The 12,414-nt window shown below is 64.8% G+C and overlaps 6 protein-coding genes across 6 annotated transcripts in view; 3 read left to right on the forward strand and 3 right to left on the reverse strand.

Moving 5' to 3' along the window:
• The window catches only part of EMIHUDRAFT_217376 (Hypothetical protein), a gene marked incomplete at both ends in the record, with an annotated part of 1,943 nt that extends 1,746 nt beyond the window's left edge, over positions 1-197 (forward strand). The window contains one exon of the mRNA XM_005761006.1: positions 189-197. Within this exon, the coding sequence (XP_005761063.1) occupies positions 189-197 (9 nt within the window). The remainder of the gene's footprint in view (positions 1-188) is intronic.
• Positions 198-2,930: 2,733 nt separating this feature from the next.
• On the reverse strand, positions 2,931-3,850 carry EMIHUDRAFT_358841 (hypothetical protein). The gene is made up of 3 exons (XM_005761007.1): positions 3,814-3,850; positions 3,572-3,658; positions 2,931-3,447 (listed from the first exon to the last, which is right to left on the reverse strand). Exons 2-3 carry the CDS (start codon positions 3,651-3,653, stop codon positions 3,182-3,184), a joined length of 348 nt encoding a protein of 115 aa, XP_005761064.1. The 5' UTR covers positions 3,654-3,658; positions 3,814-3,850; the 3' UTR covers positions 2,931-3,181.
• An 81-nt stretch (positions 3,851-3,931) lies between these two features.
• Positions 3,932-5,353, forward strand: EMIHUDRAFT_106012 (hypothetical protein; the record flags this gene model as incomplete). The annotated part of the gene is made up of 1 exon (XM_005761008.1): positions 3,932-5,353. One exon carries the CDS (start codon positions 3,932-3,934, stop codon positions 5,351-5,353), a length of 1,422 nt encoding a protein of 473 aa, XP_005761065.1.
• Positions 5,354-6,358: 1,005 nt separating this feature from the next.
• Positions 6,359-7,309, reverse strand: EMIHUDRAFT_217379 (hypothetical protein; the record flags this gene model as incomplete). The annotated part of the gene is made up of 2 exons (XM_005761009.1): positions 6,359-6,568; positions 6,698-7,309. 2 exons carry the CDS (start codon positions 7,307-7,309, stop codon positions 6,359-6,361), a joined length of 822 nt encoding a protein of 273 aa, XP_005761066.1.
• A 566-nt stretch (positions 7,310-7,875) lies between these two features.
• Positions 7,876-8,631, forward strand: EMIHUDRAFT_68167 (putative mitogen-activated protein kinase; the record flags this gene model as incomplete). Its single annotated transcript, XM_005761010.1, has 1 exon — positions 7,876-8,631. A coding segment is annotated over one exon (756 nt), but the record flags the coding sequence as incomplete, so codon positions are not given.
• A 1,529-nt stretch (positions 8,632-10,160) lies between these two features.
• EMIHUDRAFT_217381 (hypothetical protein) lies at positions 10,161-11,105 on the reverse strand (the record flags this gene model as incomplete). The annotated part of the gene is made up of 1 exon (XM_005761011.1): positions 10,161-11,105. One exon carries the CDS (start codon positions 11,103-11,105, stop codon positions 10,161-10,163), a length of 945 nt encoding a protein of 314 aa, XP_005761068.1.
• Between the last annotated feature and the right edge of the window lie 1,309 nt (positions 11,106-12,414).

Below are 12,414 nucleotides of genomic sequence, written 5' to 3' on the forward strand. Positions count from 1 at the left end.
GCTAGCTCAAAAAACCGGCACACCAATCCCCCTTCCCCCCTCTATCCTCTCTTGGAGCTCCAGAGTCCACACCCCCCTGCCCCGGGATCGCGTACAAGCTATGGCTACCGTAGGCCACACTAGCGTCGCTGGGGGTTCCCTGCCCTAGATGGGAAGCTGGCCGCTGATCCGAAGACCGACTGCACCAGGGCGCCTAGATATACTCGAGGTGAGCGAGGGTGAAGTTACGCCTTAAATGCCGGCCTCTCTACTGTGGACCTTACTCCGAGCTCGTTGGCTCCTCCTATTCCCCCACCCCCCCTCCCCCCCCACTCTCTCCGAGCAAGGGCGTGCGCTACGTCCCCAAGGGGGGGGGGACGTGGGGGGGAGGTGTGGCGCTTAGGTTGTGGCGTTTGGGTTGTTGTGGGGCACCCAAACGGTTTCGGTTTTCCTCCTTGGTGCCCCGAGTAGAGCGCGATCTCCCCTGGAGTCTGTCGCGCCCGTTCTGTCTAAGCTCGAGGTTCAACCTTCCAGTTGATCCTTATCGGACTGGTGAGGTCTGCCTAGCCGTCGTAGTGTAGTGCCTGGGGTGCGTCTGCGTCGGTGCTACACACACTCGGCAGGACGCTGCTCTAGGTCGTTGCTGCTGGTCGTCGCTGTTTGTTAAAGGTGATAAATCGTTTCTTTTTTTTTTCAACAAGAAATCACGACTCTCACAGTGACCTTTTTGTGTGGCCAAAAACATGTCCGAGACAAACTCGAACCCGGGCCTTTAGACAGAATGTTGGTCCCCGAACCACTAGACCATGAGCCTTGTGAGGCAAGGGTTCGGTACTATGTTGGTAGGGGAGGGGTTAGGCTGTTTGTGAGTACCCCAGGTGGGTTAGAGGGGGGGGGGAGAGCTCCTGCTTGCTCGCGCCGGGGACGGCGCAGACCTCGACGTAGAATGTCTTGGAGTGGGAGCACTCTGCACAGCCACAGGCATGATGAGGTGAAGCAATCTTGGCCGAGCCGCCCGGGAGCGCGCGCGGCGAGCCAGCGCGCCTCGCCTGGTGGAACGGAGCTGTCGAGGGGTGCAGTCAGCCGCGCAGTGGGCGGGCGGCGTGAGCGTGCGTGTGTGCTGAGTGTCCAGCAGGTCTGCTGCATTGCTTGCTGGCAGGCTGTGCAGATCTGATCGGATGTCGGGGCGCGTGCGCGGCGGCCGCCGCGCGCGGCGTGCCGCCGCGCGCGCCTCGCGCGCTGGAGCTGCGTCGTGCCGGGCGCGGCGCGCTCTGGTAGAGCATGGTGCCTGAAACAGTGTGCAGGCGCCTGGCAAAGGGCGTGGACTGTCAGTGGGGTTCACTGCGGCGCGCGCGTCGCGGCGTGAGTGGTCGTGCGGCTAGCTCTGATGGTGCGAGAGGCGCGTGGCTGGTGCGGGCGGCTGGCGCAGCCATGGGGTGCCAGCACAGGGCAGACGCACATGCCACAGGCTTCTGGGCGCTAGGCGTGTGTTTGCGTGCGCGCGGGGACGTACGCGCAGTTTTCACGCGGTGTGCGTGGAGAAGGGCATGAGGGGCGCCGGCCGCGCGTGTATTGGCGTGTGGGAGTTCGGAGTATGCCCGGAGGGCGTGCCCGTAGGCGACTAGACTTCGCACTGGCGCCGGAGGCCCCAGATATGAAGAAAAGTCTTGTTAAAACTCCTTCCTCTTCTCTTATTCTAGAGGGTGTGGATGCTGAGTTGTGTCAGTTGACCGACGAGATGCGCCGCGACATGCACTAACTGGCACTATGCGACATGGGGGACGATGACGATGACTCGAGGTTTCTCGGACGCATAGACGCCGTCGGTTGGCGTTGGCCGTTGGCCCCGTTGGGCGGGGGGTGTGCGAGTCTGCGACCGCGACTCTGGCGCGCTCTCGAGGCCGCAAGACTCCGCGCGGCATCGCCTTTGTGCTACTGAGTATGCGCGGGCTCGGCGCTGGCTGTATCCCCTAGTTGCGGCGGAAAAACTCGGACCCACGTAGACAAGGAGGCGCGCCAATGGCCGCCTCCGTGACACTCCCACCTCCTGGGCCGGCGCGGGAGTTTTACTGCCGAGTTTCTCCCGGCCGGCCGCCTCCTGACACGCCCACTGACCGAGCCCATCGAAAAAATTCGGCGCGCCGCACTGCTCTGACCCCTGCTCGCCCCTGCTCGCCCCTGCTCGCCACTGTCGCCTCGGTTGCCGAGGCTGCCGCGCACCCGCAAGCCCGCGTCGCTGCGCGACTACGAACTGCACCAGCTGGGCTCGAACCAACGACCAAAACGTCCCCGACCCGAACGCTGCACCAACTAGGCCACGCCGCAGGCTCGATTTGCAATACGCACAAAACTGGCCGCTCATAAACCACTACTCATTTGCCGAGGACACGCGGCGCCCCTCCACAGCCAGCCTACCCTCCTATCGCGCCACTCGAAGCCCCGCGGCCGCCTCTCGCCTACCGCGCTGCCCTCGCCTGCCACCGCACCGCCCGCGCTCCAGCCTAACCAGCTCTGCATCTCGCAACACACACTTGACAGGGACAGACCAGGCGCAGGAAAAGGGAGCGGGGCCCGAATCCAAGGGACCACCCCGTCGGGCGGAGGAGCTGTGAACTCAGGTCCAGCAGGAAGGCTGCTGGCTCCTGACTCATCCCCCAAATCCCCCACACCTTGGCGGCCTGAAACCTTACCATTCCGACACCTCACACACACCCCTCCCCTAGGGCTAAGCAGTGCGCGAGCCCACCCGACTTCAGGCGAGACGTTGACCACTCCTTTGGAACAGTTCTGTCAGTGGCTGCACTAGACGCCCACAGAGGCGCGCGGCGCGGGCAGATGACTAGGGGAGAAAAAGCGGAGAACCTAGCTCGCTGGGAGATGTGCGCAAAAAGACGGGAATAGGGGAGAAGTGTCAGTGTGAGGGGAGGGCGTAGGCTGGCGTTTTTGCCTTTGAAAACTGAACAGTTTTTTTTCCCCTAGTTGCGGCGAACAAACACAAAAGAAATTTCGCGATTGATGCCGCTTGGGCTGGCTTGTGGCTACAACAAGACTTCCCCCCGCCCACTGGGAGCCGGCGGTTGGGCGGCTGCGCGTCGGCGCCGGCGTCTGCACCCTTGGTGGGTGTTGCAACTGCCAGCGCTCTGGCTCGCTGCCCGGACGCCGGTCCCCAGTGTAGCAGGCCCTCACAACAGACAGGTGCGCTCTAGTCGAACAGGTCGAAGCCCATCTCCTCCTCCTCCTCCTCGGGCTCGGGCGCCTTCTCCGGCGCCGCAGCCTCAGCCGCGGGGGCAGCAGCAGCGCCGCCGCCGCCGCCGCCGCCGCCGCCGCCGCCGCCGCCAGCCGGAGCGCTGCCAACCGCAGAGAGCATGTCCCCAACATTCTTGCCCTTGCAGAGCTTGGCGAAGAGCGTGGGCCAATACGGCTCAACCTCGATTTTGGCCGCCTTGAGGATGAGGGCGATGTTGTCGCCTGTGGCGGGGGCGGCGGGGCCAGGTCGGTGCAGGGACGGCGGGGAGGGGCGGCGCAAGGTGCGCGCAGAGCGGCGCAGAGCGAGGTATTGGCGCGCTGCGTGCGGAAGGGTTGCGGTGCGCACTTGAGATCTCCAGCCCGTCGTCGTGAAGGATCAGCGCCGCATACACGCACGCAAGCTCGTTCGAGTTGCCGCCAATCGCCATGTGTCCTGCGCACGGGAGAGCGGGGAGGGTTTGGTCGCCGCACTCCGGATCGCTCGCGCGTCGCCTCGGCCCCCTCTGGCTCCCTATGGCGGAGCCGGGGGTGCGCGCGGGGGCAAGTTCGAAGTTGCTCACTGCGGCGCGCGGGGGGGCGAGAGAGCACCTCTCGTCCGCTGGGTGGGTGTGCTGCGGAGTCTGTGAGGCCACGGAAAGCAAGAAAAGAATTCCGTCCGGGTCCGAACGCCGGTCCCTAAGAAGATCTCGAACGGCGCTTCACTTGAATGGCGTTCGCTTCGGCCGGCCTGCCGCCGCCGGCGCTCAACGCTGCCGCTGCCGAGGGCGCGGCGCGCGGCCGCGACGGCGCGCAACCGACCAACGATGGTCAGACGACCGGCGTCAAGCGCCGCCTCAACAACGAGCTCGAGAGCGCGCGCATGGACGTCGACGACGCCAAAGAGGGAGACACCAGACTCGTGGACGCCACACAGATGGCCGCTGAGGCGGCCGCCGGCGCCGACCGCGGCACGAAGCGCCTGCTGCACGTCGCGCTCGCGGCGCGCGACGGCTCGCACGTCCCGGACATCCAGAACAAGACGGCGCTCGTCACCGAGGTGCGCCAATTGATCAAGAAGACACCAGGCGGCGAGGCGCAACAGGCGAGCGCGATCAGCGTGCCCGTCATCGGCACGTCGCGCGCCATCTGCGTCGCCTTCAACGGCGAGAGCGAGGCACGCGCCTTCCTCGAGCAGTACGCCGGCGGTGGCGTCCTACAGCTCCCAGCTCCGGACAACATCACCATCACCTTCGCCGCTCTCGACGCCGCCGTGTGGGGCAAGCAGGCGGAGGCGCGCGAGACCCAGGCGACCACGGACTCAGACGGCCTCCTCGCCATACGCACGCGCGGCGCCATCAACACCGCGGCCCAGATCGAGCACTTCGCCCCCCTCTTTGAGAAGCACTTCGGCAACGTGGTCTCCATCCAGGAGGGATACCACTCCTTCCTGGGCACGAAGTCGGACGAGAAGGACGGCTCGATCCTCTTCAAGGTGAAGAACGAGAACCTCGTCTGCAACCTCCCGGTCCTGCCCAACGTCTACGCGAGCGGCGATGTCGGTGGACCTCTCCGCCTCGACGTCGGGTGCGTCAAGGTCCTCGGCAACAAACTCTGCCCCTCCTGCCGCGCATTTGGGTTGACCAACGCCGACATCATCCACGACGCGCAGTGCGGCGCGCAGGCACTAAAGGAGCGGCGCGCCGCAGCGGCGAACGTCGCCAAGAAGAAGACCTTCGAGAGCCTCATCGTCGACAACAAGGTCGAGGTCGCGCGCGCGGCGGGCAAGGCCAAGGCGATGGCGGCGCGCGACGGGATCGGCTTCTGCCCGGCCTTCAACCAGACCGCCCTCCCGTGCAAGACCGCCGCTCGCTGCCGCTACGCGCCGTGCGTCAACTTCGAGGCGCTCCTCCACTCCGCCTTCAAGGACACCATCTACGAGCGCATGCCGAGCGCGGTCAGGCTGGGCACAAGCCGCGGGCGGCGCGGGCGCGGCGGCCGCGGCCGCGGCGGCGGCGGCGGCGAGGTCAAGAGCAACAAGAAGGACTGGGCGAGAGTCGCCCGCGGAGCCGCACGCTCCCCCTACGACGGCGGTCCACGCCTCGAGTCCAACGAGGCCTCGCTCTATGATGGGAGCGACGAGGAGCTCTAGGAGCGGCCGCCGAGCCCTTCCCGCAGCGCATCCCTAGCAGCGCAGCGGGCAGGGCGGCTCGCGCAGCGCGCGCGACACACACACACACACACACACACACACACACACACACACACACACACACACACACACACACACACACACACACACACACACACACATGTACATGTACATGTTGTACACATGCACAGACACACAGTCCCTTCCCCTTCCTCAAGGGCGAGGACACGCGCAGGGGCCGCACTTCTAGCGAGGCCCACAGAGTGGGAGACTCCTATCACCGCCACTGCCACCCACGTGTCAGTCTGCCTGTGGTAGAGAGTGACTGCCGGTGAGAAGTCGGAGGAAGGTCGCTAGTCGAGAGAGATCGCCAGTGGATAGGGAGTCCACCGGGCTGCGAGCCTGTCGCTGTCCCTTGTCAGGAGCAGGAGAACTAGGAGAGCGCAACCAGTAGGAGGCCCGCGCTTGCCCCCGTGCCGCCGGGTGCAACCTGTCCTATACGAGAGAGGAATCCCTGGGACCCTGTCGTGTGGGTGAACCCTGCCCAGCCCCCCTCCGTGCCGCGATGCGCTCCCCGCTCCCGTTCCCCTGGTCCTGATCGTCCTTACAAGATCCTGCTCGTGCAGGTGGGGACCCTGTCCTTCTCCCACCCCTCGTCTGGCGTGTCCGTTGTATTTATTTATTTATTAAGAAGATCTCGACGATGTCACGGCTGACTCACGCCCGGCTCCCCTCTCCCGCCACCCTCGATCAGCTCTGCCTCTGGGGAGCTCCCCTACACACCTGCCTCGGCATATGCCGCTATTTAGATTTTAGTGTTCGAGAACTACTCGAGTCTCGTCAGGTGCTACGACTCGTCTCTCGAGACGCAGGAGTGAGGACAAGTGTCATTCACTTGCTCTGACGATGGAACAAGACGACTGCTGTACGTGTATGTCTCGCACTCTCGCTTGCGGCCACGTTCCTCCCTAGAAGGAGCTCCGACAATGTCTTCAATGTCACGGCTCACGCCCTCCCCCCTCCCGCCACCCTCGCCTCCCTCATGCTCTGGAGCTCCCTACACACCTGCCTGTGCCCGCCCGCGGTCCAGTTCTCTGCCTGGCACGCCGCGCTGCAGTAGAGCATCACCTTGCACGCGCTGCACCGCTTGAGCTTGCGCCGGGGGAGCAGCTTGCCGCACTCCGCGTGGTGGCACGCGCCCAGTAGCACCAGCTGCTGCGGCCCGTGTGCGGTCCCCAGGTTGCCTGCAGGCGCCGCGCCGCGCTCTCCCGCGCCACGCCCTTCCTCGCCCGCGGCGCCGCGCAGCAAGGCCGAAGCCTCGCCGCTCGCGGCGAGCGCCTCCACCACCGCCGCCATCACGTCGGCGACGAGGGGCGCATCCTCTGCTCGCCCCGCCTCCGCAGCAGGCTCCGGCTCGGGCTGGAAAAAGGCGGGCAGCGAGTGCGTCGGCGCAGGTGGCTCCGCCGGCGCCGGCCGAGCTGCGGCGCGCTCCTCCGTGGCCGGCTGTGGGTGTGGGAGGCGCAGCGTCTCGCGCAGCAGAGACGCCGGCCACTGGACGCGCTGCGAGGAGGCGTCGATGCACGCGACGTCCGTCCCGCACCCCTGAAGAAGCCCAAACATGTAGTCGGCGAGCGCACGGTCGCTCGACGTGAGGCTGGCCGGCTTGGACGCCGGCTCCCGCCGCAAGTATGCACAGATGACGCCCCAAAACGCCTCCTCGTACGCCTCAAAGGCCGATGAGCTGTGTATGGCTCGCAAACACAGCACCTCCCCGGTGGCGGGCTCCACGGCCACCGCCAGTGCTGCCTCGCCGGACGGGCGGCCGTAGAGATCGACGTGGACCGCTGTCCCGACGACCTCGCCCGGGCGGCTGCCGTCGCGCGTAGCGCGGGCGGGGAGCCTGAGGAAGCGTGAGCCGAGCTCGTACCACGGGTCTGGGGATGCAACTGCAGCCATGTAACGCGGTGGAGACTTCGGCGCCGTGGGGCAGGATCCGCGATTTCTTTCCCCGGAAAATAGAATCATTGGGCGGCGCCCCATGGGTGGCGCCGGAGTTTGTTACACGGACGCGTTGTTAGGAGGTAACGCGACCGCAGGCGCCTCTCCCGTGACCCATGACCTCGCTACATCAGCGCCGGTCCAGCCTCGCGCTGACCACGTTGCACATTGGCGGGGCCGGCTCGGGCAGCGGATCGCCCGTCGACCCGCTCAACGACAAGCTCACCGAGTCTGGACGGTGAGCACCACCGCCCTTCCCGCTGCGATGCTCTTCCATTTGCACGCTCCTGACGGATCGCGTTCTGCTGCATGACTCTGGTAGGTACTTTATCGGCGATTTCGTCATTGCGCGCGACGGCATCGTCGCGGAGCGTAGGCACGATGAGGCTGCGGGACAGAGGGAAGAAGCTAGTGAGCCCTCCGAGGAATCAGCTGGCGAGCAAGCTCCGCGGTTGTCAAGTGCGTGTGCGTCGGGCGGGCGCGGCGGCGAGCCACTCGACTGGTCGGCGCTGCAGATTGGGCCTCTGCTTGGGCGCGGTGCATCGGGCTACGTCCGCCGCGCGCGCCTCTGCGACAAGCTGCTTGCCGTCAAGCGGATTGCGATTTCTGACGACGAGCGGCGGCGCCAGACCTTCAACGAGATCTCGACGCTCGTCGGGTGCACCGACCTCAGCGCCGCGAACCTCATCACGTGCTACGGCGTGCGTTGCATCGAGGGTAACATCGAGATCGCAATGGAGTACATGGACCTCGGCTCGCTCGGCGACCTGCTGCGCAGACACGGGCCACTGCCGGAGGAGGCCCTCGGGTCGCTGCTGGACCAGACCCTCGCCGCCCTGCACCACCTGCACAAGGAGAAGCATGCGGTGCACCGGGACCTCAAGCCCCAGAACCTGCTACTCTCCTCGAGCGGCAAGTGCAAGCTCTCCGATTTTGGCTGCGTCGCGGAGCTGCAAGACTCGTTTGGCAAGTGCGGCACCTTTGTGGGTACCGTCCCGTACATGAGCCCCGAGCGGATCCACGGCGGCGAGTACTCGTACGCCTCGGACATCTGGTCGCTCGGGCTGACGATCGTCGAGGCGGCGCTGGGCCACTTCCCGTACGCGCGCTGCAACGGCTACTGGGGAATCCTGCAGGCGGTGCTGCACGAGTCGTCACCCACGTTGCCGGCCGACCGCTTTTCGCCAGAGATCGTCGATTTGGCGGCGCAATGCCTGCAAAAGGCGGCGGTTGACCGGCCAACGGCGCGTGAGCTGCAGGCCCACCCTTTTCTGGAACGCTGCCGGGCATCGTCCTTCTCCACGTGCGAGTTTTTGCGAGTTTTTGCGCCGCACGACCAGCGCCGCGCCTCGGGCGACGCGTCGCTCTTCGCGATGTCCGATGAGGACGAGTACGAGATGGAGGGAGAGGAGGAGGAGGAGGAGGAGGAGGTGCTGCTGCCCGACTCGCGCTTCTCTCGGGCATCGGGCGATGGCGACGTCGGCGGTGGGGCTGCGCCGACAGTGAGGCATTGGGGGCGGCGAACGGAGGCGAGGGCAACGGCCAAGGAAGCCGCAAGGTCAAGTGGAGGGGAAGATCCGCCGCACGGACCGCAGCTCAGAGCCCTTCAGGCGCAGCTCGAGGACTCGAGGCGGGAGTCGGCGATATTGAGGCAGGAGCTGCAAGCCGCGCAATATTCGGGGCGGCTACTGCAGCAGCAGTGCGACGACGCCGAGGCCATCGTGTCACGCCTAAAGGCAAGCCGGGAGGACAGACGCGCGGCCGCAGGGGGCAGTGCCGCGTCGACGCCGAGCCCGCCCACTCCCGCTTCGGCCAGCCGGCCCGGAAGCGGCAGGCGGTTGCTGCTCGAGCCGCTTGCTGTCGGGCGCGAGGCCGCCACCGCTACGTCGCACGAGTGCAACCGGGTAGCGGGGGGCTATAAAAACGGACACCTCTCTACTGTGAGATGGGTAAAAAGGAACAGGCCCCCGCCCTTGCGATCTTTGTGCAGGGTTCTTTGTGGGTGTGGTCGGAGACTAGCCGGGGTCGTCCTCCCGATGGGGGACTAGCACTATAGCCGTCTTCCACATGGTCCCTCGGGTCCCTGCTGCTCCTAATCTCTTCGTACATCCTCCTGCTGATCTCCGCAAAGTCCTGCTCCCTCCCTCGTCTCGCCCTGCGCGTCTGCTGCGTCTCGAGAGAGAACACTAATAAATTACAAAATATTTAGTAATTAGGGACTAAAAAGCGGCATGGGCCGAGCGGAGGGAGCAGCGAGCCGAGCGGGGCCCGCGAGCGAATGACAGTTGACACTTTTCCTTGCGTGCCGTCTCGAACACTAAATAGCGGCATGCCGCGAGGCAGGTGTGTAGGGGAGCTCCAGAGGCAGAGCTGATCGAGGGTGGCGGGAGAGGGGAGCCGGGCGTGAGTCAGCCGTGACATCGTCGAGATCTTCTTAGGGACCGGCGTTCGGACCCAGACGGAATTCTTTTCTTGCTTTCCGTGGCCTCACAGACTCCGCAGCACACCCACCCAGCGGACGAGAGGTGCTCTCTCGCCCCCCCGCGCGCCGCAGTGAGCAACTTCGAACTTGCCCCCGCGCGCACCCCCGGCTCCGCCATAGGGAGCCAGCGAGGGCTACAATAGTGCCAGTTTGACGGAGACGCGAGTCGGCGGCCCCGCGCGACCGTCATCTGGGTCCCGTCGCTCCCCCGACTGTTCCCCCGAAGCCCGACACTTTCTTTCTCATTAGTCAGTCACTTTCCTACGCGCCGCGTGTAGAAAGTGACCGCACACCACAAACGCACACCACAAACGCATGCATACCTATCTACGCCCTGTCCGACAGGTCGAAGCACCACACCACGTCGACCCCCCGCGCGGAGGAGGCCGCGATCGTCTCGTCGTCTGGATACCACGGAATCGCGGGGTGCTGCGCTTGCGCGTGCGAGCTGAGTGCGGGCAGGTGGAGCAATCGCAACGCCGGGAGGGTGGCGCGGTCCCAGAGGGCGGCGCTGAGCGCCCGGAGGCCAAGTCTTGTGATGGGGAGGTTGGAGTGAAGAAAGAGGCGCCGCAGCTTCCTGAGGCCGCCGCCGCCGCCCATGCTGCTCCTCACGAGCGCCGCGACGCCAGCATCGCCAACCCTGTTGGACGCCAGCGAGAGGGCCTCGCATTGCGGCAGCGCCCCGAAAGAGAGCGTGTCTGACAGCGCCGCAATACCGCGGCTAGTGATGCGGTTGTGTGCGAGGTGCAGCTCCTTGAGCGAGGCCAGCGTAGGGGAGTCGGTTTCGAGCAGCACCGCTGCAAGGGCGCCACAGAACTCGTCGCCCAGCAGATTGCCGTCGAGGACGAGGAATTGAAGCCGCGGCGCTGCGGCGTGATCGAGAGCCGAGAGGAGCGGCCGCAAGGGACGGAGCCCGAGGCTCTTGTGCGCGAGGTCGAGGCGGAGCAAACCTCGCAGCAACGGCATGAGCTCGCCCAGCGTGACGGCGTGGCCGGCCGCGAAGCCTGATGCCGGGCACAGCACGGTGGCGGACTCGACCTGCTCCCTGGTCATGCCCAGCGATGTCGCCATCTCGCCTGATTTCGTCCACGCTGCCCGCATTTCCTCAAGCGCCGGCCGGAGGAGCTCGCGAAGAGCGTGGGACACGCCGGCGACAGCCGCTGCTGCCACTGGTGGTCGGCACAGCGGGTCGCACGACACAGAGAGGGCGCCTGCGATGAGGATCTGAACGTCTTGCGGGAAGAGGTCCTCCCACGTGCGGCTGGGTGCCATAAGGTGGGACTGAGCGAAGATCAGAGAGCGTGGTTCCAACAGGGTTCCATGTGGGTGTGGTGGCCCGTAAAAGAATTCTTCGAGGCCCGCATACTGGCACAACAAGGGCGCGGACTGGCGCGGACTCCCGCAAAAGAATTTCCGGCGGATAAGCAAAAAAAGAACCGGGGGCGCGCATAACTCTGGGCACGGTGCTGGCACACACTACGCTCTCTTTCTTAAACTTCAAGTTATGGTAAGGTCTAAGGAAGGGCCTTGGTTGGAGCGATGTTCCCGCGATGTCTACGAACGTACTTTCTTTTAGCTTAAATCTTAATGGGAGAAAAAGGGAGAGGGGAGAGAGAGATAGGTTGAGAGGGGTGTGTATTCTCTAGGGCCTCTACTAGTCTAGGCCCCAGAGGCCCTACGCGCTACCGGCGTGAGAGCTCGGCGTTCGGAAGCGAGCTACTCGAGTATGCACGGCGATCGAGGATGGCGCGGTTCACCCCCTCTTCACCGAAGCGATGGTAGATGCGTTCCGCGTGGTGTGACACCGTCACCGAAAACGAGAGGCGGGAGTGGGGAGAGTAGGCGGTGCGGTCAACGGTCAACGCCCGAGCGCTGAGCCTTGCGTGCGAGAAGCCGCCGCCGAATGTCTCTCTCTCTTCTGTGTGTACTGCCCAGCACCCGTCTCGGATAGAGATATTTTTGTCCGCGGTTGTTTATCGTTGGTTTGAGAGAGTGTTGTTTGCCGCAGCCCTAGGGTGTGTGTGTGTGTGTGTGTGTGTGTGTGTGTGTGTGTGTGTGTGTGTGTGTGTGTGTGTGTGTGTGTGTGTGTGTGTGTGTGTGTGTGTGTGTGTGTGTGTGTGTGTGTGTGTGTGTGAGTTTTGTTCCCTCTCCGCCGCCCCACGCCAGCCCGCTCGTGCGCTCGTCGTGGGCTCGTCGCCTCCCTATTCTCCGCAAGCGAAGTCGAGGGGACTCTATCCTTCTCCTCCCATCCCTACCTAATTTGGCCTGCGGGCATCGACCCCCTGAGGGGCCAATCAGAATCGTGCTTTTGGGGTGGGTGGGGCGGTCCAGCTTTCTATTCGAAAATGTGTTAGTGCCAGTGCGCGCCAGTTCCGTGCCCAGTGTTGTGCGGGTTGTGCGAGGGAGATTTGTTGTAAACTTCTTCAAAGAAAGAAAGAAAACAGACAACCCAAGGGAGGGATGGGAGGACGGCACGCCGCGACCACACACAACATTTCAAAAATTCTGTTTTTGTTTTGCCCCTATGCAATAGGTAGGTAGGTCCGCTTTTGACCGCCCCAGAGGGCCCCGCTATAGGTAG

This window comes from Emiliania huxleyi (genome assembly GCF_000372725.1).
Source record: "Emiliania huxleyi CCMP1516 unplaced genomic scaffold EMIHUscaffold_73, whole genome shotgun sequence".
In the NCBI taxonomy this organism is placed as follows: domain Eukaryota; phylum Haptophyta; order Isochrysidales; family Noelaerhabdaceae; genus Emiliania; species Emiliania huxleyi.